This window comes from Coturnix japonica, chromosome 3 (genome assembly GCF_054131305.1).
Source record: "Coturnix japonica strain WE chromosome 3, WE-NBRP24, whole genome shotgun sequence".
Lineage (NCBI taxonomy): Eukaryota > Metazoa > Chordata > Aves > Galliformes > Phasianidae > Coturnix > Coturnix japonica.
In genome coordinates this window covers 35,342,175-35,369,747 of record NC_140665.1, presented here as the reverse complement: position 1 = coordinate 35,369,747, position 27,573 = coordinate 35,342,175, and the positions used below count along the sequence as shown (strand labels likewise).

The window sequence follows — 27,573 nt, the reverse complement described above, 5'->3', positions numbered from 1 at the left end:
GTCTCATAATCAGTGGTATGAGGAATAAACACTACTATTGCTTCAAAGAATGTCATTACCAATGATTCTGTTCAAATTTGCTACACTAGTTAATTCTAGTCATACATTTATAACTTCCCTGTTAGTGAAGATGGTAATCAGTAACAAAAAGCAACAAAAGAAGGAAGTGAAACAAGCTGGATTAACAAAAACAACTTTGCCTCTTGCACCATTCTCCCTCTACTGCTCTAGTACAAGTACTGTCATGCTGTAATTAAAAAATTAGCAGTACAACTGGAGTAAATAAAACACAAAATTAAGCACTATAACTGAAACAATTTGTGGGCAAAATTACAAATTTTGGTAGTACTTTTTAATTCATTTATTTTGTAAGACATAATTGCAGCATCTATTTCCACTATAGAATCTTTTTACAGCAATTTATGAGACCATGATAAAAATCTCACACAATCTCAGCTTGCAGAGGTCTGAACACATCAACTTCATCAGGAGAAAACAATTTAACTAGTATCTCAGTCCTCCTTTCTCTGAACAGACAGAACTCAATGCCTCTTTTCCTTAATTTGTTCATTCCTTATGGAAGATAATAAATGAGGGTCAAAGGAAAGGGCAACAGGTCCAGTGGCTTTTGCTTCTGTGTATCATGGTCTGTCACTGGCCTCCATTCATTAACCTGTGAGGCTTTTGCAACTTTGGAGATCACCCCTATTGCAGTACTACATAAAAGACTATGGCAGGCTTTCCGACTGGCAGCACTGAAACCATTTAGATCTTCCAATCATTGGTGATTCCTACAGAACAACCACATAGGAGCAAATGTACAGTTCACATATGAATGCTATTTTTCCAAAGAAATCTGCAGCAAGAAGGGTATGGAGAGGAATGGAAATTTTCTACAGAGATGAAGAAATTCAATTTCCAGGTGCCACATTTCAGTAAGATTCATTTCACAGAGTGAAATCTTTGAATATCCCCTTTCACATGCTTGAATAGTCTTGCAACTGAACTCAGCAGTACTGGATCATGCCAAAACTTCAGTCTTGTGAATTCTGAATATTGGTCAACATGTTGGTAATAGAGGAAATTGTTATAAATTATCCAAACAGTATGTTACTTCAGCTGTTTGCTCCCTTATGTTGAACTGTATGCAAAGTGATCCATTCAAAACAGCTGCACGATAAGGAAAGATTGCAACTCATAGATATGTTAGGTGACAGCAGAATTCATTCTGGCTATTAGTAAACTGCAGTCACATTTCAATTAAACTGCTGTGCTGATAAAGCTTATCAGACTTTTTCAAGAGCTCTTTGCTAAATGATCAAGCAGAGCTAGATCCATGAGATGACTTAAGAGTTTTACTGGATGTCTCAGTTCTGTTCCTCAGAAGCAGGACAGGTATTATTCTTTTGCTACCTTTTACCACACCCCTGGAGAGGGAAATACTATTAATTCCAATTTACAAGCAAAGAAAAAAAAAAAAACAAAAAAAAACCAGAGAGAGACGGAAAAAAGAACTGAGCTCTGATTGCATTCATCTTGATTGCACAGTTCTAGTTTTAACTCACGACTCAAGTTTCTTTATCCCTGTTCTGTTTCTTAAAGCACAGTCTATATCCTCTAAGACTCAGATTCTCAGCCAGATTAGGCATTCTCAATTCAAGTGAATTCGAATGAAACAGTAATACTGGGAACATTTAAATACTTAGATGATCATACTTGAATACAAATGGTGTATCTGGTAGACTTAACAAGAGATCCACATTTCAGGCTTTTTGTTTTTAGTTTGTTTTTTTTTTTTCAGTGAGGTATAAGAATTCTAATCAATTAATACTGAATCTCTCTGTAGTGTCTGAATATCTTTTGTAGTGTGTTTGGTGGCTTGAATCCACAGTCCCAGCTGTCTTACCTCCCTCAGGTTTAATGGCATTTATTGTAAAACTTATCATGACTGTGTCTGCAAAAGGACAAGAGCTAGCTACTGACTTGAATTCACACTGTTGCAGTAGGAAGATGTGAATGGAAATAAATATTTTGTTCAAAGTGGCTGCCAAATCCAAAAATAAGAAAAAACAAATTGCTGTAGTGAACTTAATAGCTGAACAAACAAGTATTCTTTTAAATTTTAGGTTTCTCTAGCAATAATGCTTGAAACTCCAATGCCTCAAATTCTTTTAATTAGTATGACCTGTATTATTTTGACTCTCATACAAAATAAGCCTTACAAATTCATGCTTTGTAACCTGATTTTACTATTTGAGCTTAACTGTGGATTGATTTCCTCAGTTTGAGAGTACATAAATGCAATTCTGAGCTTGTGAGACAGTTTTCAGTTAATCATCGCAGAAAGCCCCTTCAAAGTAAGAATTTGATCCCCTGCCTGATTGCTCCCAGTGATGGCCTTTAAGCTCATATTCACTACTGCTGTTATATATTTTATAATACCTAAGTAAAAATCTAGAGAAATAGAAGAGAGCATGCCAAGGAATCAGCTCTGAACAAATTTCTCTAGTGTATATTTCTGGATCAGTCACTTGCAGTTTGCCTGTGGTTAGTGTTGTAAATAGGATTAGAGAAAAGAGCTGGGGATTATGTGGGTAACACTGTAGTTGGCAGAGAGACAAATGAATCACAGAAATGCACTGAAACTGCAGTGCATACTAGACTGGATAGGTTTATGTTTGAACAGCTGCTCTGCATAAGGAATTGCCAGGATGTTTTCTGAGTGAAAGAATGATTTTTTTTCTCTCTTTTGGTATCATGCTGTTTTCACCACTGGATTTGTTAATTAATAAGAAATCTTTATATGTTACTGATAACCTTATCAGCATAAAAATTGGGCTATATTTCCATGTTCGAGCTATACTTCCATGAAGGTAAAGTAAAAAAAAAAAATCATTTGGGAAATACAAGGTATAGAGTACATAATTTAGTTCAAAGTTCAGTGTATGAACATGGTCAGCAACTTAGACAAATCCATCTCTAGTTATTCTGCAGACAATGCTAAATTAACAACAAGGAGGTCTGAGCCTTTAAGGAACCAACACCACAAAGTGCTAAATGCCTTTTGTAAAATACAAAGAGCTAACTGCTATGAAAGGTTATACTGTACCGCTTTGGAATAAGTGCAGGCATGAGTGCACACACACACACACAAAAGAGGTTCAGGAATTATCTAAATTTTGTGATGTAAGCAAATAGAATTTTATATTACTTATGCTACTGGTGAATGAGAATTGGTACAGATGACATATGACAAGATGGAATATAGAGAATACTGCGGCATACATGCTTATGTACTATATACAGTCTGACTCATCAACTGAAATACTGTTCCTGGTTCCTCTGGAGTAATCCTTACCATAAGACTACCTCAGAACAGCAACACCAAAAATGCTGTAAGACAGTGGATGGAATATTATTTCTTTAAGTCAAAGAATACTTCTCTTGAAATATTTGGAACAGTACAAAAAATATATATTAATAAGAAAATAAGACATGTCTTGGGAGCTACTAAAACATAAAGTCTCACCTTAAATTTTCTGAACTGAATTCTGACTCCAGGAACTTGAGAAATTGCTCTCTTCCCACAGGGTCTTTCAAAGCTTCATCCATGCCAAATCCCCATCGCTTCACCCTTTGCTGCCCTGGCTCTTTGCTACAGGAGAGGGAGCAATAAAACCCACAATCAGCAATACTTCCGTGTTTTAGTGCTCTATGTACAGAATACAGTAGATAAAGTCCTACAGCTCAGCCAGAAATTTCTCACTTTGCAGATCACTCACACCAGTGCAAAGTTCAGCAATGGTTAACGAGGATGTCAGTGCTCATACAGGATGAAGATGAAATACATTCACTTTTGCAGAAGAATAAGGACTTCCAACTAGGAAACATTACCAGATATCTTTACACAGATTTACTAATCCGTAGCTCTTCACATGTTATGAAACTAAATCTAGAAAGACTAAGAGGATATTGCATTTACTTTTGCTTCAGCGCTTTCCTTCAATACCTCTTTCTGTCTGAAACTTTCACATTTCAAAAGAAGCCTCTTATGAACCCTTTACAGAAAAGACAAAAGAAAAATATATACCTTGCCTCCAGTTCCCAGAAAGTGGTGTCATCAGATATCCAAGGGTTTGAGGGATCAGGGGGCACAAGAAAAGGATCATATTCCAAATACTGCTCTGTATAAGCTAATAGACTAGGAAAACAAGAGTATCAAACACTGTCATGTCAGGAGAGGAGAAAACCTTATCCTGTTAAGAAGTCAAGAAGTTACTGTGCCACAACCAAACCACTGTAACCAGGTATATATGCATTCCAAAACAACCTACAAGCTCAAGCTAAAATAGGTTTGCTCTGCTTTAAAATAATTGATGATTCTAATGAGACTGAACCTGTGGATCCTTGAAGAAAGTGGGTGCTTCGAGTCTTTCTTATCAAGATCTGAAATAAAATAAATTACAAACTTTCCTAATATGTCCAAAATATCCCAAAAAAACACAAAGCCTTTTTTTTTTTTTTTTTTTTTAATCTTCATTGTTCATGAATTGGTCTGACTCACCTGAGCACACCAAAAGCTTCTTTATGTTGTGTTGTTACTTTTTGTCACTCATGTTCTAATTCTCACTTTCTTTTTGCCTAATAATTATTGAAAATCATTGAACATTGAACAAAAATATTTTTAGTTTTTGTGTTTTTGTTTACTGCTTACAGTGTATTTAGTCTGTAATCAGTTTTTACTGTTCAGCAAGCAGAACACAATGCATGTGAATGTATAGATATGTATATATAAGTAAACACTTGTGGACACACCTATATGAGAGTATGAAGATGTGTTCAGTTTTATTTCCTTCGGTTGATGCTATGCAGCTGAATCATTCTGCAATTTTTGCTTTACCCATATACTTCATGATCCATAAGATACAGCAGACATTTTCTTTACGTAAATTGGAGGTGAACTTTCTAAAGAGCCTTTTAAAATGTTTTGGTTTCTAGCCCCCTACTTGCATATTTTGTTCCAACTTGGAGACAGATTTCTGCCTAGTGTTATGTGCTCCTGTTGGATGTCAGCTCAAACCCACTTTGCTCAAGCTGAGAGCTCATCACCCAGCCAGCTCTATCAATCAGATCCCTTGCTTTGTCAGTGATTACCCTTTTGAAATATCAGAACAATAACCCCAGACCTATTTCTAGTTGGCCTCCCTGTCAATGCAAGGGGAAATTTGAGAACACTTGGTCAGAGGCCACTACAGTGACTTGAATTTATCAGGAATATCTGGGCCATCTTTTATCAGAAAAAACTTCATACCTCACACTTAAACTCTCTTCAGTTATTTCTGTGACGTGAGTTCTCTTGCCTCTCTTTCTTTCAAGCTATTTCACACTGACATTTTCCCAATAGTTATCAGACTAATTGAAAAAACAGAAGATGTGACAAAATACTTACCTCTCTGCAACTTTTGACATTTTTAATCGATGTCTGTCTAATTGCATTTGCCAGTGCTTAATCTGCAAGAAAGGAAAGCAGTGTTATGAGTAATTCATTGCCTGACTCTATTTCTATAACTTTTTTTTTATTAGGGCTGTAATTTACCCTGGGGCACAGAAAAGAAGCATATCTGAAATAAAACAACACTTCATCGGTGTAGTTCTAAAATAAATGGAATTTTCCATCAAAGAGAAAGATTATGCAGCGGCAAAAAAACCCCTACAGGTTCATCAAAAGAAATCCAATTAGCCTTTTTTAGATTTTTGAAGAAAGCTACTAACTCTTCAGACATTTACCTTCTTCCAGTTCTAATGCCTCAGAAAAGATTAATGAAACATTAACAATAGATAAATGTGTGAACCCATATATGCACACAATGAGAGGTAAGCACGCCCCCATAGCTCAAAGTGGTGAAAGGAAGGGTGATTGAGCAGTCTACTACTAAAGGAGCTAATGGGCTTAGCTATGCAAAGAACCCACCAACTGGACTGTTTCTAACTGCCTTCAACTCTTTAATGTGAGATATAAAAAAAGTCATGTTTTGTCTCATTAATTTCAATAGAAATTACATACCTGAGTCCAGATATGTGGTGCAAGAAAAAGGTCTACTAAGCAATTCACAGATCTGTTCTGAACATGCTTCCCAAGTAGGACAATTTTTGGTTTACTACCTACTTTCCTAAAAAGATCATTTAAAAGTAAATGCTTGTAGTTAGTTTTCAAACCTCTTGGTGTAGTTCATCTTCTGTGGGTGGCTTAGTCTCTGGTACTGGTGTGTGAGTAGGGCTATGACTTCGGATGTCATTCTGTAAGCCATAGACAGACTGGAAAAAAAAAAAAAAAAAGGAACAATGATAGTTGCTTTTAGACAACATTTTCTACATAAACCCACAGTACATAACTGGGATAAAGTGCTTAATTCTTTATTCCAGATCAACAGCTTCTAAAGAAACTGTAAATAAGCCATGTGCTCACATAAAAATTTGTTTTAAATCGTGCCAAAAAACCCACAATTTCCTAAAGCCATCAAACATAGCATCAATGTGTATTTTTTCTCTATATTAACAGCACAGCAAACATGGGGGATGACACTGAAAGACAGCTATTAGAATAAGTGGAACTGGTCAGTGGGAAGATGATCTAAATTTAGTTTCCTTTTGAAGACACTACAATGTACCTCAAAAGGCACACTTTAAAGTTGGACTCAGTCTACATTATGATAAAAAGGACTTGACAGAAAATTTTATTTAATTCCACCTCTATGTCCCTAGAGAACTTAAAACAGTTCGTATTGGGATCATAGTGTAGATGAAGCTTATTTTGTCCAGTTTTTGTACACCCATTTGAAGCATAACTGTAAAATAGAGGCAACCTTTTCATTAAGGTCAACACAAGAAGCACTACTGCTGCAGTGTACACTGTATTTTTCATTTATTTTTCCTTAACTAATGACATAAACATTTTAATTTATTCAAACTACTGAACAACATAAATAACATATGCAAAAATTATTTTTATTTTCATAGTCTCTGGGTATTCCTCCAAACAATTTCTTATGTGATAACATTTACTTAGTATTAGAAAATTTCTAAATAGTAATTAATTTAAGAGCTTGTTAAGTAACAAAATATGTTCATGTTCTCATTCTTTGCAGCAGTAAGAAAATAAATATTTTTATAAACTATGGAACTTCATGGAATAAATTACGTCCATCTCCTGCTTCTTACATAATAGCGGTACTTACTTTTCTTGTTTTATGTGGATTTCTCATTCTTGAAGACTTTTTTATATCCACTTCAGTAGTGTTTACACATCCAGGCTATTCAAAGAAAAAGAAAGAAAGCACTAGTTTCTTTTAACTTAACTTTCATATTTTTATTTAAGTACTAACTTCCTGTAGAATCTGTTCTTTATTCACTTCTGGAAGCACCTAACAATTGTTATCCTCTCAGGTGAGTTTTGATTCTGTTGATTCTAAAGGGATTAGGTATCCCACTGAGAGTGGGAAGTGAAATATCTGCTCTCTAGTGAGAGTACACTCTTAGTGGAAATAGTTTCGTTTGTTTTGCTTTTAGTGGAATTCGGAATGTAGTTGTCATTTAAAGTGGAATTATTATCACACTAACGGCAAAATTATTAGGACTGCTCCAAAAGTAATGCCTCCCATTTTATTACATTGGCTCACAATATCAGAGGTGGATGCTGATGGTATGATAGTCCAAGTTGAACCTTCCCACTAACATTCTGTTACACGTTGTTGCCATGCGACAAACAGCAGCAGAAAGGCAATCTGACAAAATGGCATTTGACATGGAAGTGTGCATGAAGCAAAGGGGTGTCACTGAATTCCTTCATACAGAAAAAAAGAGACTCACTGACTTTCATCAATGTGTGCTGAAAATTTATGGAGAACAAGCTGTGAATGTGAGCAGAGTAAGGTGGCGGATGGTGCATTTCAGCTGTGACAACAGTGACAGTGAGTCAGCTCTGCTGGCATGCAAGCTCTTGTGCAATGCTGGTGAAAATGCATAGATAATGGTGGTGAATACACAGAAAAATAGTGTTTTCTAGATGAGAATTTGCTCTATCCAATTACTGTTATTGTGCTCTTTTTATCTGTTGTAGTTTCTATGGAAATAAATAGGAGATATTACTTTCAGAGGTCTCCTCATCATTCTGCAAAATGCTTGAGACTAGCAGGTGTAAATCTTCAAAGAAAAAAAATGTTTAAATTTTTCTTATATTGACAGAGCCAAGAAACAAATACATTTCATTAAACAGGACAATGGTACTTTATCTCCAGAAACCTATTTCAAATAACAGCCTGATTTTAAATGCAATATTTTTTTTTTAAATTACACTTTTTTAACTGCAAAGTACTACAGTGATATGTATTTTATTCATATTACATTGCCAGAATAAACAGTTCCTCATTACTAAGAATATACATAGGCACTGGGATAATATCAAGACTAGATCTGTGTAATGTACCAAGAAAAACATTTTATTGCAGAATTTGCATGCAAATGCATTCAAATTCCTTTGGATCAGTATAGAACATTAATAACCCATATATTGAGACTTTTTTTTCCCATGAAAATATAATGTCCACAAAATTTAACATTATCCATGTTACATAAGAGGAACAGTATAAGCCCATTTCAGGGCACATTCGAAATGTGGTTTCTTTTTTTTTTTTTCCTACAGCAATTGATACGCTGTGATCAGTGCCCCTCTTCTTTGCAGATCTATTGGCAATAAATTCTTCTATACTGTTTTCTAACATTATTATCACTGAAACAGCTCACCTGGTGGCTTTCTAGAGTAGGGAAGGACAGTGATTTAACAATATTTTGATTGTCTGTAAGCACTACTAGATTAACCAATGATTAGACTGTCAAGAATCACATCTTGCTGTTGTATCTAAGCTGTTGTAGGTGGGTTGGTATTATTTAGGGGAAATAAAGCTCTACCCAAAGATATTTTTTCATCTTTTAATTATGTAATAGTGAAATAAAATATAACAACATTTTTTCACCACAGTAGCATTTCTTCTATTCAGCAACAAAAGTTAATTTTCATTCTTCCTGAGTGCTAAACCTCAGAATATCTTGTAACTTTCAAACCCAACAATAGGTTGAAAAGTACAAAACTCCACATGACAATCAATTTAAAGGCTGAAAGCAATTTCACAGGACAGCACTCTGAGATACAAAGTTAAAAAGAAAACATTACATCTACTCCAGGATTATGGCAGCAGCTGGCCACAAAGAAGACACGAGCTATAACAGTATTTCCACCCCTAAAAGCAGCAATTTGAATAGCAGGCACACTTACATAAGGTACAAACTGTTACGGGTTTTTTTTTAGTCTTCAGTTGTAGTTTGTTAAGAACATGTCTTAAAACAAAACATGAAACTCATCCAAGGCCTCTTGTTTTGAAACACTTCATGTCCACTAGCAATAAATTCACATAACTAGATCTAGCACTTTGACCAGGTAAATTACAAGTTTTGCAGACTGATGACAACAGGAAATTCTGGGATACTTTTAGGAATGGAAGAAGGGCAATGCATGCACTGTTCAGGAGACCCAATCCAATACTGAACTTCTAAAGCATATGGTAGAGTCTTACTGAAACCTGGTTGTTTACAGCCTCTTGGGGTGATGTTGTGTTGCTGTGGCACAGCAGGAGCAGCAGCAGTATTATGCAGGCTGGGAATTCAGGAAGCTTCATTGAGCAGAGGGAGGCAGCAAATGGCACTATCACAGTAATATCACAGGCTAGGGTAACAGTAAGGGCTTAGCACATCTATCACCACTATTACAAGAGTGTTCTCACAATATGATTCAAATCATAGCACTGGGAGCGCCTAAAAGAATCATACTTTATTCTTGATTAAAAAATAATTATTAAAGTGATTCTTGATATAAGTTTTCTTGTTTCTGTGGTGCTGCCACATTTCATCTGTCAGTATTTAGGAATAAATAACAAACGTCTTTTCAGTTAAAACTAAAATAAAAGATTGCATCATTTGAACATCTTGCCAAAATAATTCAGAGTCTTTGCTGGAAAACCTTTGCTTTGCTGGACAATGTTTCATTTTATTCACATGCCCTTATTAACATAATAAGTATGTCTTTCAATACAATTACATCCAGCTGTGTTTTGTGTTGATTTTTTAACCGGACTACCATAATTCAAGTAGTGAGATGCCTGTCAGAGTGCTCGGCTGCAAGATTCCCATTTAGTGTGCAGTATATAATTTCCATACTAATACCATGAATAGTTTTCAAACAGACTTCCTGGAAGATTTGAAGCCAGTTATTTAAAAGTAAATAGAACATTAATTTCTTTCAGGGCTAATATGCCATATGAAAACAGTCCCCCCACAGACACAAAAACATAGGAAGTTCTTCTGACCTTGTTGAAAGTGTCAAAGAGTAAAATCATAAACAGAATAGAATTAGGCCCTTACCTGATGTTAAATATGATGTCTGAAATACTGGCACATATTTAAAGGAACCTAATTTTCTTTTCACCCATCAGTTAACACACTCTTCTCTCAAAGTATGAATGATACTGTTAATTTACACAGAATCGCAGAGGTTGGAAAGGACCTCAAGAGATCACTGAGTCCAACCTCCCTGCTAAAGCAGGTTTCCCACAATGGGTCACACAGGTAGGCATCCAGATGGAACATAAATATCTCCATAAAAGGAGACTCCACATCCTCTCTGGGCAACCTGTTCCAGTACTTCATCACCCTTCCTGTAAAGAAGCTCTTCTGCATGCTTGTATGGAACACCCTATGTTCAAATTTTACGCCCCTGCTCTCTATCCTATCACTACACACATGGATGAGTTCAGCCTCATCCATTTACCTCCCATCTCCCTGTAGAATTTTATAAACACTAAATAGATCCCTCCTCAGTCTTTTCCCCAGGCTGAACAGACCACTGACAATAAATTCAGTGCTGAATTGAACAAATGAATAATTTAAAAACAAAAAATAAAACCCACAACACACATAGAAAAATGTATGTAACCCTACTTCAGTTATTGAATAATCTCATTGGTATGAAGTAGACAACACTACTTTCTATTGATACTGTCTAGGAGGCTACATGGTAGGATTCCACTAAGAAGAACAGCAGAAGGATGAAGCTTTCCCTCACTTTGCATCACACAGCTGGTGGAAAGGAAGACTTTATGTGGATCTGACTGTAGGCAACATTTGAACATAAACACTTGAGAGTATGTTTAGTTAAAAAATGTACAATTGCTACCAACACTTTTATATGTAAGAAACTGTATGATCAACTGGTATTGCTAGTAAGTGCAAAATCCTAAAAAAAAAAAAAAAAAAAAAAGAAAAAAAGCAAAAAAAATAATAAATTGGGATATTGTCTTTTTTCTTAAAGAGTATGGCAACTTAACTGTAAATCTACTTAACTCTTCTTGACCAGAAGCTTCCCTGTATGCGGGACAGGAATTGCCTGCCTGTGTTGCTGCTCAGTAGAAGCTGAGGTATGAAGTAGCGGTTTTCCCTTGCAGCCATACAGCTTAACTGCACGTTCAGCTGAATTAGCAACAGCACAACCAGCAGTCAATGGAACTGGTTAATTCTTTTGCTTTGCATCTTGAGAATAATACATCTGGAATCCCCAGACCAGTTTTGGGACCCACAGACAATTTAAGATGTACTTTCAAAGTGGAAAAATCCAGTGGAGGAATAGCAAGATGATCAGGAGGCTGAATGTATGACAGACAGAGAGAGGCAGAGGGAACAGAACTTATGTATCGTTCAGAAGGGGACAGCTAACTGCTGTCTTCTGATATCTGAAGGGAGCTTGTAGAGCTGGACTTCAGGACATGCACCATAAAAGGATGAGAAGCAACATCAGAAATGGCAGTAAGGGAAAGTGCTTTTAGCTACAAAGGAAATATTCTTCATAATATAAAGAAGTTGTTTAGACAGGCTGCGGAATCTCTATTCTTTGTGATTTACAAAATGTGTGTGAATGAGGGCGTGGACAGTTTTCTTCAACTTACAGCTTAACACTGCTATGAACAAGAGGTTGAAATCAAAGACCTCCAGGGGTCCCTCTCAGCCCATGTTTTTGTGATACAGGCTATGATCTTTACAAAGAGCAGTGAATGAAATACAAATAATCCACACTGTGGAATGCTCCTTTGAAATGTTCATGGCAGCATGAAATTCATCACTCTGTTCTCCAATCTCCTCAACGGCAGAATGGTAGTTGCTTCCTCTGCTCTCTGACAGCCAGTGGTGTGTGTTCGCAACTCATAAAAATGAACTAAGTGTTGATTTAAGGAAAACTAAATCTCACGGCCTCTTCAGCTAGAAAAGCATAGGTGATATTTAAGATAATTACCTCCTTTCAGTATGCATGTCCTTAAATTCAGGGTACATTATGCAGTAAATGCTTTAATATCCATTGTAAAATTTCACTGGGTTTCAATGTCAATTCATTTTGAAATATATTTTATATTTGTTTTGCAAGCAGGAACTAATTGGTTAAATGTAATAAAAAATAATGAATTCAATGCTTTAGATTTATGCAATTTAACACAAAGTATCTCAGTTTCCACTTGGAAAAAAAAGAGGGTAAAAAAAGATAAAAATCAGAGAAAGTAAGTCAAATACACAAATGTAAAGACAAGAGGTTGAAAACAGTCTTTAGAACTGTTTTTAACAGGAGACTATCACAAACACAGCAAACTTAAAATTTGAAGTATCTATCCCAAGTCTCAAATGTTAGTGTTGCTTTCTGTATCTATTTTGCTATTTCTGTCACGATTTCTCTTACTTTATCAGGAAAGGCATCTTCTAAATCTCAGCAGTCACTACTTCTCACTTCTAAATGAGGGGAATGAAGATAATTAGATAATAAATACTTTGAAGAATACAAGAGTTAAATTTTATCTGTTATTTTAATATTCCAATTTATGTGTGGAGCTAGATGGACTGTGCATGGTTGAAAATCAAACAAGAATAAGAGGATGAAAGATTATAAAAATGAAGCATGGCAAAGAAAAAAATACCAGTGGTGCTCAGCTGGAAAAAAAAATAAATGAGGATAGCCAGAGGAATCCCCAGTTTGACCATGGATATGTGGGAAAGTTTATTTTTCTCAGACAACGTCTAGCATCAAAGGAGAAATTAAAATCCTTTATTGAGCAAGTTGTCAGTAATGCCGAGGAGTGTTTCTCACAGAGAAAAACACAGGCTATATTCTCCTGCAATGCAGCAATTTTTCATTTACCAGAGATGCAAGTTAGTGGAGTGTGCAGAGCCTGTGAAGGCTTATAAGGAAGGGCTGAGGTTTTGGTACATTTTTTTTGATATTTTTTGCTTTTATCTCATTTTGCTCTACTTTATGCACTTCAGGGTCAATGAGTAAAAATGCTTCCCTATGCAGGAGCTCAACTATTAATGACTTTGATGATGCAATGGAAAGTCATATAGAAACACTTCCAATACACAAAGTACAATCGGTCAGCTCTTTTAAAACACTTAAGAAAAACAACTTTTATCATAAGGTCCTGTCAAAGGATGGTTGCTTTTTTCCAATCCTTTAAAAGGAAATCAAAGAACAGTGGTTTTTGTTTGTTTGTTTGTTTGCTTTGTTTTTCAGTGCTTACCTGATAGCTCACTTTATAACTAGTATCAATCAATCAGCCCCAAATAACTGACAAAAACAAAATCCAGTAGTCATAGATTAGTCCATGGGTACATTATAGAAACTCTAGTAAGTAGATTAGCTTGATTATGACTTTATATACAGATACTACAAAGTTCTTTCAACTCCCTACAACTTCAGACAAACTTCTCTAAAATCTTATCATGATTTTCCTAGTTCTTCCCATGGACTCTCTTTTCTGTTGCAAGTTAGCTTATCTGGGAAATACAGTGATGCTTTCCAATTAACACTGATAAATTATAGTTAATGATTAGGAAGCAAATCCCAAGATTGTTAACAAGATAAATTCTGTAGCAGTTATGTTTCAAATTAATTACAGATGCCTTGCAAATTTGGCATGTAATCAGGAAAAAATTATTAAAACCTGCTTGTTCTACTGAAGTATTTTTCACAGTTTCTTCAGCCTTTTCATCATTCATCTTAAAACACCTGCACTATGCTACTAAATACGATCCTTATGTAGCATAAATAGAGTAAATAATTACAGTATTATGAATTCAGTCTGATGCTAAAATAAATGAATACAATTTGGAAGTGGAATTGCATGTAACAGCCACAAATTTGGTTATATTCCTTAATTTGAATGTATTTTTAAAACATGATACAACTGAAAAAATGCTGGAACTATAATCTTTGAAAATAGTGATCTATGCTCAAGTAATATTATGGAAACAAATTAGTATTACACAGCTTAACTGCTAAAACTTGTCTATATCAGCTGACAGTGTACAATCTGTTGGCTTTTAATTACCTAAATATAGCTTTTCATGTTTTCTTTTTCATTTATTGAAACGGCATTTCAGACCTCGGAGTACTCAATGTCAAACCTTACTGGAGTGGCTTCTACAAAGGAAAAGATCATCCTGGTAATAATTAATAAAAACTTTGTTAGGATCAAGTGTTCTCTCCTGTTGAAGATTTTAACAGAGAACTATGCAGGAAGCACGGAGTGAATTTAAATGACCAGTATATGTCCTCTTTAGTTAATTTCATTTTGAGTTATTAAATAACAGAGATAAACAGTTACAAACTTATCTATTAAAGTGAAATGAATGAGCAATAAACCTGATTGTGTCATCCACTGGAAATATACTCATGCAGAAATAATAAGTTCTTGATAAACTGCAAATAAAGGCATAAACAAAAGCTAAATCTACTATAGACAGTCTCTTGTAAATGGCAACTTGCCATTTGTACCAATTAGTAAAATCAATCCATGCTTTAATCAAGGATTTATTTGAAGATAACTGGCTACTATTAAAATGGCAGAAGGTCCCCTGTTGTTCTGCAGTTTAGAATTAATCAAAGCAAGGATAGGATTGCAATCAGAATCAATAAAAATTTAACCACAAATTGTTGAGTTCTCTTGTTTAGACAAGAAAAATGAGGCTCAAAGACTATCAGATACAGAAGAGATGATCAATTAGCTTGACCAAGCTTTAATTAAAATGTGCAATAAAGTCCAGTTCTTTTAAAAAGTAAAAGATAGGAAGTCACACTCAATAGCAAAGTTGGGGTCACTTAAAACATCAGCATCTTTTTCAGTATCTTAAAAACAACAACAAAACAAAAACAAAAACAAAAAACAAAAACAAAAACAAACAACGAGGTATCTAAACTGCATGAGCTTCCTCTTTATAATTGTCTTCTCAAACTACAGCTCAGATCTTTTCCCTAAGTAATATCAGGCACAAAAGGAATTGCAGTGACTTTTGAAATAAAGGGTCTTGAGACAGGAGAAGAAGAGATACACATAGATTTTCCAGACATTTAATATAATAAATTAAGCCATAAATTTAATCCATATGGGAGCATCTTGAATCATGACATTGATGCTTACATTCTCATTTCCTTGCTTGTTTAAGGTCAGATTTAGAAAAAAACTGGGTTTTCACTTTAAGAGAATAGGATTTCATCATATCACTTCTGAAAATATTTTTAATAGTCATTTCTGTGTCACAGAAAAGACATAATACATAAAATTCATATGAAAGGTTTTCAACAAACCTTTCATGTAACAGTGCTGAAGAGTATATGAATGGACAGAAGTGAGATGCTTAATTCTTTTTGAAAGCTAATGCAATTTACAACAGGTTGTTTTAGGTTTGTACTGACTACTTTTCAGTGCCAGATATTACTCTACATAAATTATATAAATTGCATTGATTCAAAATTTGCTTAAGTACTATGATTTTTAATTAAGGATGTGTTAACATGATCTTTGTGAAAATTACAGTATTGTAACACTGATGAATAAGGAATTATGTTGTCTATGTTTTGTTACTTACTGTACTTCCTACTTCAGCTTATTATCCCAGCTGCTACTAAAACTGAGTCTAAAAAGCAGGTCATCTCATTTTTTTGAATCTTTCCATCACCTCATCAGTTTTATTTCATAATTCTGAAAATGACACATTGTACAATACATTCATTTTATTACTAGAAGTGTGATTATTTGAGACTGCCAACAGCTGTATTCGCCACATTCCCTGACTGTTGGAGGGGTAACTCCCCTGGTACATGGTGAAAGAGGTGCAAAAGAAGATATGATACATCCCCAGATAAGTTGGATAGCATGATTTATGTTTGTTTCCTATAGATGTTTAAAAACTTTATGAAAAAAAGAAGTAAAGAAAAAAAAAGGTAAAGCAGAGAGAAGTGTTCTATGGCTGAACAAGTAACTGGCCCAGAAAAGCTCAGGGACTGTAGCACATGAAGTGTGAAAAAGAGGACTGTTCCACATTGGCCAAGTTAAATGCAGTCCTTTGCCAAGTCTTTGAGGCTGATCCTGAAGAACAGGATGGAAAAGTCATTAAATGAACAAAAATAAAAAGAAAAGAAAGCCCAGAACAAATAACCACAAGTATCCTCTGCATGACCCTGAACACACGGTAATATTACCTTCTGGCTCAGAAATCAAGGATCATGTTCAGACCACATAAATTACAATTTTAAAATATAAACAGGTCAAATGAGAGCAATGGCAACAGAATCCAGTAAAACTTTTAATAGAGTGAAAAGATGAATGTGTGGAATGTGTGACAAGGCCCTAAGAAAATGACAAGGTTACTCTTTCCTTATTTTGCTACCAGGCAACAATATCATGAAACCCTTAAATCTAGAAATCAGAAGTATTTATAAATTTTGTATCATCAGTGTATTGGTCTTATACTCTCTTTTGACCTTCAGGAAAGCTATGAGTTCTTTTACAAAGTCTTCAATCCAGACATTTGACATTACTTTTGAAAGAAGAACAACTTAAAATTTCTTTTTACCTTGGAGGAATTGTCTTCCCTTCCTTAGCTTGTTTTGTTACTGCTTTTTGACTGAAACCCTAATTTTCCTAATCAGTTTTCATTCAATCAGTTCCATAGTCTGCTATATAGAAGTTTCAGAATTAGGGAAATGTTCTTTCTGGGAAGATGTAAAGAAAAGCTCTTAAGATATATTCACTTTGCCATTAAAAATAAATAAATAAATAAAAATTAATGTGTTGTTACGTGTAAAGGCCATTAGTCCCAGAGCTGTTAAGTACTATGTTACATACTAGCTGTAGTGTAGAAATTATGGCATGAACTTTAGTCTTAATTTCAGCTGGGGCAAATTTATTCTAGGTCTGCCACTCCAGATCTCCAGAGAGATTATACAGTCCTCCCTAAGATGTACTTACCCAGTTTTACTATAATTGGCAGCTGAACTAGAATAATTAAAACATTCAATCTATCTAATGTCATCTCAAAGAAAGCAGAACCCCCAAAAAAGAACTCTGGGTGAAGGAAAAGCATTCAATGAAGAACTGACAGATGAGGTTGTTGGGTTTTTTTGTCAAGACAAATACTAGGGCACTATGCATAATATTCTTAATTCTGTAAGGAAATTGTGTCAGTTTTCAAAGAGTACAATTTGAAAAAACATAATATGCAAAAACATGCTGCTAGATCTTTAATTTATTTTCCATAGATGTTTTTATGAGAGTAAATTACAATAACATTTTCAAACCCAGTTTTTCAGTAATTATTGACCTGTTCAGCCAAAGCATCAATGCTTTCCTTTCCATTCTTCTATTTACATCTCTCAAAGTCAGGAGCCTAGATCACTGACTGTAAGCCAGTCTTTTATCTTAGACTTTTCTCAGGTATGTCTACAGCCAAGTTAAAAATGTCAGAAAGACTAGGCAGATTTATCCACAGTTCAGTAAAAGCTCTTAATCACATTCAATTTCCTCTTGCTCTGATGCCTTTAAATCTCTCCTTATTGTCTGCCTATACCTTAACACAAACCTTCAATTACTCCTCTTCCAAACATGGAAACAGCATCTCATTCCCAAATTCAAATCTCCTAAATCAATTTCTGCAGCTAGTATAAATGCTGTCTGCCTTTAAACTTCTTATGCACATAGAAACATTCTGTGTCTCTTCTATTGGCAGGTTCCATGAACATCAGGTGGCAGATTGTTTTTCTGCCCTCCTTTGTTGTTTAATGCCAGTGACTAGACAATAATGTTCTTGTATCCAATACCTGTGGGATTGAATCTTTCACTTCAAATGATTTTTCTCTACTTGATGTTTTAAATCCTACCTAAAAATCCATTTCTTCTACTGCTCTTCCAATACCACTCTATGGAAGTGCAAGCTGACCCTGTTCATTATTTTTTCTTTGAAACTTTTTCACCCCATCCACTTCCACAGGTTTCATCAAACTGACCTTACCTCCTCAAAACAATTACTGGGAACACAGCACCAGCTGCTGTTTAAGCCATCTAGTAACCAGAAATAAAAATGAGTAAGCTTTAGTTCCATACTTGCTGTCAGTGGAAGATACAATCCATATTCTTTTTCGCTGGTGATTATATCAAAACGTATATGTGGATTAATGCTACATATGAAAAACAGATATAAATCTGCACTAATGCAAACCAGTGTGATTATTCACTACTCAAGGATCAATCAGATTTGTTGCGACATTTGGCATTTTCTAAGTTTTCACTCTCTGAAGCAGTAGGACTTTTTTTTTTTTTTTCTCATGACTTTGACAGAGTAATCTGACAAATCTTTTTAAGACTGCACAGCTTTCACAGATCAAAGCTAACAATAGCTAACCTTTATGCACATTAAAACAAGTTTGAAAATACAACCAGTGAAATTGGAAGGCTTAGAAGGCTTAGCAAGCAAATAATTAGATTAGGACATATTCTAATTTATTTAAAAGCAGTTTTAGATATGATGATAATTTTGATGGTGTGACTCATACCTTGCAAAACAGTTCAGACTGTAATAGCCAAAAAAAGTTACTGTCTGATTCAGGAAATTAGATACAACATATCTATTTGCTGAAAACCCTAAACTGTGTGTAAGCTTAAAAGCAGTCTTAAACAGTGGAACAATAGAAACTGTTGATACTGCAAATCAGAAGGTGGGTCCATTTACAGCCCTTTTACTTGTTCCCAAGCTACCTGAACACCCCAAAAATACTAATGTTCAGCATCAGTCCAACTCCCAGGCAGCACAACTCCACCAGTACTCACCACTGGCCGGTGCACATCCCAAAACGCTCGTTCCTGGCTGTCAAGAATTTTCCTTTCTATCTTGTCTCTCTTCTTGTCAACTCTGTCAATATTATAAAATATTTAAAAGAAACTGCATTTGTGATTTGAAACATAAGAGGTTTCCAATATCTTATTTATCCTCTCCTCTCTTTGAAAGCACACACACATACACACACAAAACTCTCATCTTCAAAGGAACTTACTTTGCTTGTGCTTCGGCTTGCATAAAAATAAATTCCCACTTCCGAGCAAATGCTCGCTGTAGCCTGGCCAAGCTCTCCTGAAAACAGATCAGAGTTTTGACAAGTTAAGTAGCAATTTAAAGTTTAATAGCCTTTGCCTTACCTTTTCTCCTTCCCATGCTTCCCCCCAAAGAAGACGTAATGCAAGCTACAGTGTGTACCGATGTAAACATAACTTATGATTTAAAGTGCTTGCACAATACCAAAGTGAATAGAACACTACATCAATCTACTTTTTAATGTCCTTGCTATTCTTGCTTTGAAAAACTGATGATAAGGGTGGATGAAACCCTCTAACAGAACATGAGATTTTTGAAAGATTTTCATGTGCTGTGTGTTAGACTGGGTGATCTTGTAACAAAGCAAAACCAAATTCTTGTTTTATAAATACCTACTTGTGAAAGGTAACAGCAGAAATTTCCATACTGAATGATCCACATGACAAATTCCATCGGTTGTCTATGAGAGTGACTTATGTTTGACAATGTTGGCTACATACAAAATATAATAATGAGAAAGCACGAATATTTTCATAATGTAGGAGTCTTTTAAGCTATCCACAGCTATTCTCATTTCAAATGAAATGCAGTCTAATGTTATTCAATACTGCATGAGAAATGTATATATACTATATTCTACTACTAATAATTAGAAGAAGAATATTTTCCAAACCTTGAGAAAATTATTTTCTCTGGTGATGCTGGAACAGTTTAATGGTCTGTGATAGAGCTTTTCTATCTCTCAAACTTAAGAAGCAGCAGCATGCAGTATGATAACATGGAGAAGAATTAGGTACTTACATTCATCAAGATAGATCCCAGTTGCCATTGCACATTATTTTTATTGAGATTAAGTGAAAAAAATGTCTTTACATTTCCTATCAAAAAGTGTTGTGTTAACTGTATTTCTATGTATTGCAAAAGTATCCCAACAAAATTATTACCGAAAATTAAGATTACAGAGACTGGAGAGAAGACTTTTTTAAAGATCTTGTAAATACCAATAAAGGATCTTATGGACAGTATAGTAAAGGTAAATTTTCGAAGGTATGCAAATTTAAAATTATGCATATCTCACAGCACAGTACACTGAAAAGCAAGCTTTTGCCAGAAGAAGTAATGAAGTCTGTCAGCATGATGCTGAGGCTGGAATATTTGGCATGTTTAGAAGCCTGGCTGACTATCCTGCTATCATGTCACAGTAACACAGCTGGACAGCTTTCAGTGCAGAGACAGGATAGTGCATGAATTTTATGTTGACACTTTCATGAAAAATTCAGGAACTTTTGGGGGAACAGGGATGGAATTCAAGCCACCTCCTCGGTCAGTGCCTTTCTCATCACCTAATCAAACTCCTTCCCTCTACTGCTCTTCCTGGCCCCAGTTACCTTGCTTTCTTGCCTGGGGCAGAGCATGTCATTTAGAGAGTGGGAAGTGCCTCTACTCTGTCTTTGCCTATAGTATAACTGATGAGATGTAAGCTCAAATGCCAGCAACACTTTTAAGAATGAGATTCATATCTCTATAGCTACTAAATGCTTCTGAAAACATAGCCAGACACTTCTCATTCAAGTCTTTACACTATGCAGAGTACAATTGCTTTCAAACACTTGAGGTGTCTGCGCGATTAGAAAGCAGATGTTTCTGATCCTTGAATGATGATCCAATATTAGAGACATGCCAAAATGTCAACTCTTCCCCAGCCAGCCTTTGCTACAGTCTCTCAAGCAGCTTTTATGACTCCTGAGCAATGTCAAACCCGCATGCTGGCGAAAGTTGTATAATTACAGAATGCCCACAAGTTCTCATGCTTATCATTATTTCACATACTAATTAAGATCAGCAAAGAAATGTACTTTTCCTCAGGTACTTACAGCTTCATAGTCTGCTAGTTCTAGCCTTGCTTTATTTTGCATTGTCCGCTTGCAGAGGTAAACCGCTGAAACAGAATAAAAATCATACAGAACTTGCTACAATCTCACAAACACAGCAAACCAGAAATCTAGAGGCTTCATCTGTATTTTACTGCTTGCTCTCTTTTTCATTTTGAATTCTACTTCTGTTCTGAAAAGCTTTAAATACAGGATCAATGCTACAAGTAATATAACTGAAATAATGGGTCAGATACAGATTCAGAGGTTCATTAAATAATTACAGAATCTGTGTTATGTAACAGATACCATATACAAAATGCACGAGATACTCGCAGTGAATTTGTTTAATGGCACATTAAAGACAAAATGGCAAAACCATTTTTAACTGTGTGTGTATTCCTCAAGAAATATAAAAATTATGTACAGAAAATTTTAATTAGAAATTGAATCCAAAAAAGATTCAAGTCTCATACAGTACCATCTGCAATGGCTTCCATTTAAAACAAGATCAGATCAAAAAATGAAAAAGGATTAGCTTGTATTAGATACAAAATATTTCATTCTTTTTTAAAACCAAAATCATTCAGCAGATCTGTTCTGCCTCCACCTCGTGCAAAATGGAACTAAATACTGAAGGGATGAAAATGAAAGTTAAGGCTACACAGACAGCACAGTTGTTTCTATTTGAATAAAAGCTTGATTCTAAATTCTTTATTCTCTATATTCTTTACAAATCCAACTGACTACATTACTTCCCATCACCCCAAAACATTACACAGGATGTCCCAACAGAAAGATAAGGAGGGCAATACAATTCCTTCTTCTAACGTCTGGCAGCAGTATCTCCCCACACCACTACTTCCAAGCACATTCTTGTGTGTAAGATGGGAGAATCTTTTGATTGGTGCAGGTAAGAAAACCTTAACATAACAGTAGCCTCTGTAATCAGCAAAATCAGCTAATGATTCTGCTTAGGAATGGGCCATGACTCCTACCTCCCAACTACTAGCTTTTCCACTATAGGTCACAAAGAGAAATAAATACATATAGGAACATCATTCTTGCAATCTCTAGGAAGAAGAAACTGTATGTTTTGTATTTAGCTTTGATTTTTAAGGTAGTCAAACCAATTATGTATATTTTACAACTCTGAAGGAAATATATCTATGTCAAACAAATCACTTGCAAATGCATGGAACCCCTCACTGATAGATGTTATTTTGGTGCAATTAATGACAATCACTTCTCATAACTCCAGCAGTAGCTACAAGCATTACTTGACATAAAATGAAGTTGATACATATTTTTTGTCTATTTTTTCCTCATTCAGTATACATTACCTAGCCTATTTCACACTTTTCGATTCCTTTAAGAAGCAATGACCACTTCCTCTGTTTGTTATACTCCAATATATATCCCCTCTGGTTCCAATGCAATTTCTTTGTCTTTAACGCATAAGATACAAATACTCTAATCACATACCCAGTACAGCAAGCAAAGAATTCCTATTGCTTCTGTTTCCATACATTCAAATAGTTCTATACAAATACACTAGTACACTGGCACACATACTGAAATGTCACAAAAAGATGAGATGAATTTTGAACCCTTTGTAGCTAAGATGTATCCACCGTACTAGGAAAACAATGAGGACAGAGACGGTCTTTAATATTTAACTCCTCTGATAGTGAAACAAATTTCCCCCTTTTCCTTTAAAATAAGATATTTTTCTGAATGTGAAAGAACATTCCTAAAATCCTTGAAAATATCATCAATAAAATTCATACATACAACATATATATAATAGAAATGTGTAGACAGTTCTAAAAACTCCAGAAGTTAGCTATTGTCCATTCCAACCATTTGAACAGAAACAAAACACTCTCCTCTCTGCACTTGCTTCTTCTCTTCTAAATCATATTTTCATGTTCCCCATTACAGGCACCTTTAATTAGCTTAGCACTTCCTTATGGGATTGACATCTTTTGCTACTTTCAACAGAAGTCATTGCTGTAAAGGCAGCCAATTGTCCACCTTTCTGCCAGAGGAGGCTTCAACAGAAGAGGCACCTTCAGATCACAGAGTACTCAGAACTGGCAAGACAACCACTAGGTCACCAGGAGCAGATGAGGACAGAAGAATTAGCTTTCTGGACTATTAATAAATCACTGTCTGAGAAAAACCTTGTCTTCACTGTGTGAGCATACCACAATATATTTCCTGCAGAGTTCTCTTAGTGATCCTTTTTACTTCAACTCCTTGGCAAAGAGTCCATTTACAAACGCTTGTTTTTCATCATGTACATAGTTAGCCAAGCCATTTTCATCCCCTAGACATTTTTTTCTCCAGAAAAAGAATTTATCTAGTCTCCAGAACTCCTCCCTTTCAGGAACATAAAGGTTATAATATTGATGATTTGGAATATTCCCAATAAAGATTTAGTTACCTGAGAAATATACATATTTACTAGCACAGACCAAAATAGTCTTCAAGAACTTTCCTACTCCTTGACTCAATATATTGTCATTGCTGTGTGCTAATAATTACATCCTTATTATAAAAATGCATGTTTGAGGATCTATTTAAGAGCTACTGTAGTCAGAAGAGAAGCAGGCAGCAGCTCAGGAATTTGAGTTCACTAGTTCACAGTCTTGTAAATACAAATTCTTGGCTTGTTCATAACAAAACTCACAAACATGTTGGAATGCAGAAAGAAAGTAAAAATCTCTCATTTTCAGACAGAACAGTTGAAAATATAGAGAAATAATGTTTTGTCCCTTTGAAGTTAAGAGCAATGAGATCCGAAATACGGATGCTGCTGTCTTTTTCTGGTGCCACTCCTTTTCTGCACTAAAACATGCAACTTCACATTGACCAATGTGTCTCCTGGTCCTCTACAAAAGACAGTCTTGATTCCTTGGCATTTCAGAGAATGACAGTATCTGCTTTTCTAAGTTCATCATCTGAATGAGCTTTTGGTGTTTTTACAGCTTCATTTGGAACTACAATCTGCATTAAGGTTCTCAAATTAAAAGTTGTTCTATTTTCTCATCTGTTTTTCCAGAACAAAAAGATGATGCAGTTAATGACAACATACCCTATGTTGTGTTTCCCATTCCCCCCCCTTGCCCCCCCCAAAAAACATGAACACCTGCAATTGTAGAAGACATTTCCAGCTCATCAGTGCTCATTTATGATCAGCTAATGGGAGATTTTTGGAACTGCATCTTAAACTGACTTAACAGACTGCATCATTATCAGATGGTCCTTGGTAATTGTAGTGTATTGGCAGTTCAACAGAATCTGTAAAATTCCGCAGATTGCTTTGGTGCCTGAAGGAAGCAAGTTGTCATAATGTTCTTTTTGTTCTTACATATCTTCTTGTGATCCTACTGCTCCACGTTAGAACTGGAGGCATTTCCAAGCCCGGAATACTTATGCTTAAACTAAAGCTAGGATGCTGAGAGAATGAACAAAGTTTGAAAGATTTCAAAGAAGGAGGAATGTATCTGAATTCAGAATTTTTTTTTTTTTTTTTTTTTTTTTTTTTTGAAGACAAGTACTATTAATTGACTGTCAAAAACACAAAGATAGGGCTGCAAATTTTCTTTCAGTCTATTTGAAGCAGAATCTGTTTTGGGGCCTGCACTATTCTAAACCTGAACAGGGGGAGGTCCATTAATTTGTAGCAAATGCAATAAATGAAAAAGACCTCAACTGAAAGTGACCCCCAAGGACCCTGCTCTTGACCCTCAGTTCACCATGGAGCTGTAAGTGTTTTAAGCAGCCCATTCCAGGACCTCTTCTGACCTATAGCTAAGGAGCTGTGATTAAGCTCCTGCTTGATTTTGTGCAAGGTATGCCTGTACCCAGCCCTGTATACTACCAATGCTGCTCTGACTTCCTGGCTGAAGCCAGGACTTTCATAGTCACTCAAGACTTTATTGGTGAGGGACTAGCCCCTGCCTGCACTGTTGCCACCCTCAAACCTCATATATCTTCTGTTGAGGAGCTGCCCGTGCTTGCTGTTCCTTCACAGGGTGTTGAAAAAAGCTTAACATATGGATGAATGATATACAGGGAACAGGGTCTGATTAATAACCTCAATTTGCTAAATATGGACTGCCACATACAATCTTATTTTGATGCCAGTGTATTCTGATGGATTTTGCAATCAACATAATTGACTCCACTAAAGTGAATTATGTATTAAATGTTATATGCTTTACAAGTTACTGATTAGCATGAGAAAACAGACTTTCCAGCAATTTAAAATGCAATGTGAATATGCAATATTTCATACTGAAAGATGGCCAGAGATATGACAAGAGTAGCTCCAAAAGAAATGCCTCCTACTTCATTTTGTTGGTCCAGAACATCAGATGCAGATGCTAATGGTATGGCAGTAGAAGTTGAGCCATCCACCAATATCTGATTACATTTTGTTGCCCTGTGACAGATGGCAGCAGAGGGGCACTCTGACAAGTGGCATTGCACATGGAAGTGTGAATGAAACAAAGGTGTGGGACTGAATTCTACCATTCAGGAAAAAAAAAATGGCACCTCCATGGAAATAAATGGGAGGCATTATTTTTGGAGCATCCTACATTATATAAGTTGGTATTTGAACCACAAATTGAAAATAAAAAAACAGTGCTATCTATGAAGCAAGCCTACTTGCTCTTGAAACCTCTGTTCAGATGTTCAAAAAAAAAAAACTGGACAATTAGAGAGTTGAAGGTGAAAACCAGAAATGTTCTATGAAGAAGGTGTACAGACCAATTTTTTAATTGTTACATACATTATAACATATTTTCATGGTTAATTACCTTTGCTTCCTGCTCAACTGTTTAACTGTACTTGAAAATCTATAGATCACAGTGATAAATGCAAGCTTTACTATAGAATCAAGAAGCTGGACTGCCTATTCATTGTGTTGAATAAGTATACGTACAGAAACAAAAGAAAACAAACAAACACCGCAAAACACAGAGCTTCCGACTGAAAGTTAAAGCTGGGAATTTAAGGTTTTTCTAAAAGGGGTCTAAATCTATACACAGCTGAGAAAAAAAGCTTCAGCTGAATCCAATGGTAGTATAGCCATACCTCTGAAGACCACAGATAATGCCACCTACACATCCACCACCATGTACACAAACTTAAAACCCCTTACATAACTGTCCCAGTGCCAATAGAGTTACAGCTTGATTCACCCCTAGATGGTGGGTGTAACATTCTGTGAACTTCATTTTCTTCACTGAAGCCAGATTAAATTTATAGCCTCTCATTCCAGAGTCAGCGCCTAGTCATGCCTAGTCAGTATTTAAAGTGCAAGGAAAACAGAAAGTAATGTAAGCTCCAAGGGTTTCAAAGTGCCCTGTGGGCAAACAGAAGTTCTCCATATGGGAGAGTCTGCATCAGATGGAGAATTACAGGACAATAAGCAAAGAGCATGACTACAGACCAGAGAAAATGAAACCAACTCTTTTTTAACATCATTTTTAACATGAGTATTCTAGGGCTATTTATGCCATTTTAAGATCTGCTTTAAAAAAATAATTTTTGCTATTTGTGACTGCTGTTGAGTTTCACTTAGTCATAGGAAAAAGAAAAAAAAGGTACTTTTAGGTGGACAAATGGGTCACCTTCATTTATCAGTGTACATACCACACTCTTCAGTAAATGCTAATGACATTAAGCAGGAGTGTGACAGTTTACGTGTGCTAAATATCCAAATAGCCCAAAACAAAATTTCTGTAATATTCCTACGAGTCACTAGCTTTCACTCTGTGATCACAACATTTCTATAACATTTAAGGAATGTGATTTGATTATAAATTTAGGAAAGTAGAGTCAGTTGATTACAAATTTCTTAAATAAGTCAAGGACTGAAGAAAGAAATCCTATTTCAAAATATCAGGAAGTTCAAGAACTAGAGAGTTCAAGAAAAAAGCAAATCTATCTTTTTATACATAGAGTCCTCCGGAATATGTTGAAAAATCGTTCAAGGTGACAAACAAATAAATAAATAATAATAATACAGAATAAAGGTCACCCAAAACACCTAAAGTTCCATAATTTTGGTGGTAAGGCTAAAAAACGTTTGTAGTCATGGCCTGAAAGCTCTAACTTTGATATTAATAATGAAACATTAATAGAAACAAACAAGAAAAACATATTTAATGTGGTAAAC

The 27,573-nt window shown here is 35.4% G+C and overlaps 1 protein-coding gene across 23 annotated transcripts in view; it reads right to left on the bottom strand.

Annotated features, from left to right (window-relative positions):
- The window catches only part of RGS7 (regulator of G protein signaling 7), a 211,448-nt gene that overhangs the window by 33,820 nt on the left and 150,055 nt on the right, over window positions 1–27,573 (bottom strand). For all 23 annotated transcript variants that reach the window (XM_015857784.3, XM_085541275.1, XM_085541284.1 and 20 more), the window contains 8 exons: window positions 21,381–21,445; window positions 19,469–19,545; window positions 19,245–19,326; window positions 7,236–7,310; window positions 6,217–6,315; window positions 5,450–5,511; window positions 4,091–4,201; window positions 3,530–3,655 (listed from right to left, as the gene is read on the bottom strand). In XM_015857784.3, the coding sequence (XP_015713270.1) occupies window positions 3,530–3,655; window positions 4,091–4,201; window positions 5,450–5,511; window positions 6,217–6,315; window positions 7,236–7,310; window positions 19,245–19,326; window positions 19,469–19,545; window positions 21,381–21,445 (697 nt within the window). The remainder of the gene's footprint in view (window positions 1–3,529; window positions 3,656–4,090; window positions 4,202–5,449; window positions 5,512–6,216; window positions 6,316–7,235; window positions 7,311–19,244; window positions 19,327–19,468; window positions 19,546–21,380; window positions 21,446–27,573) is intronic.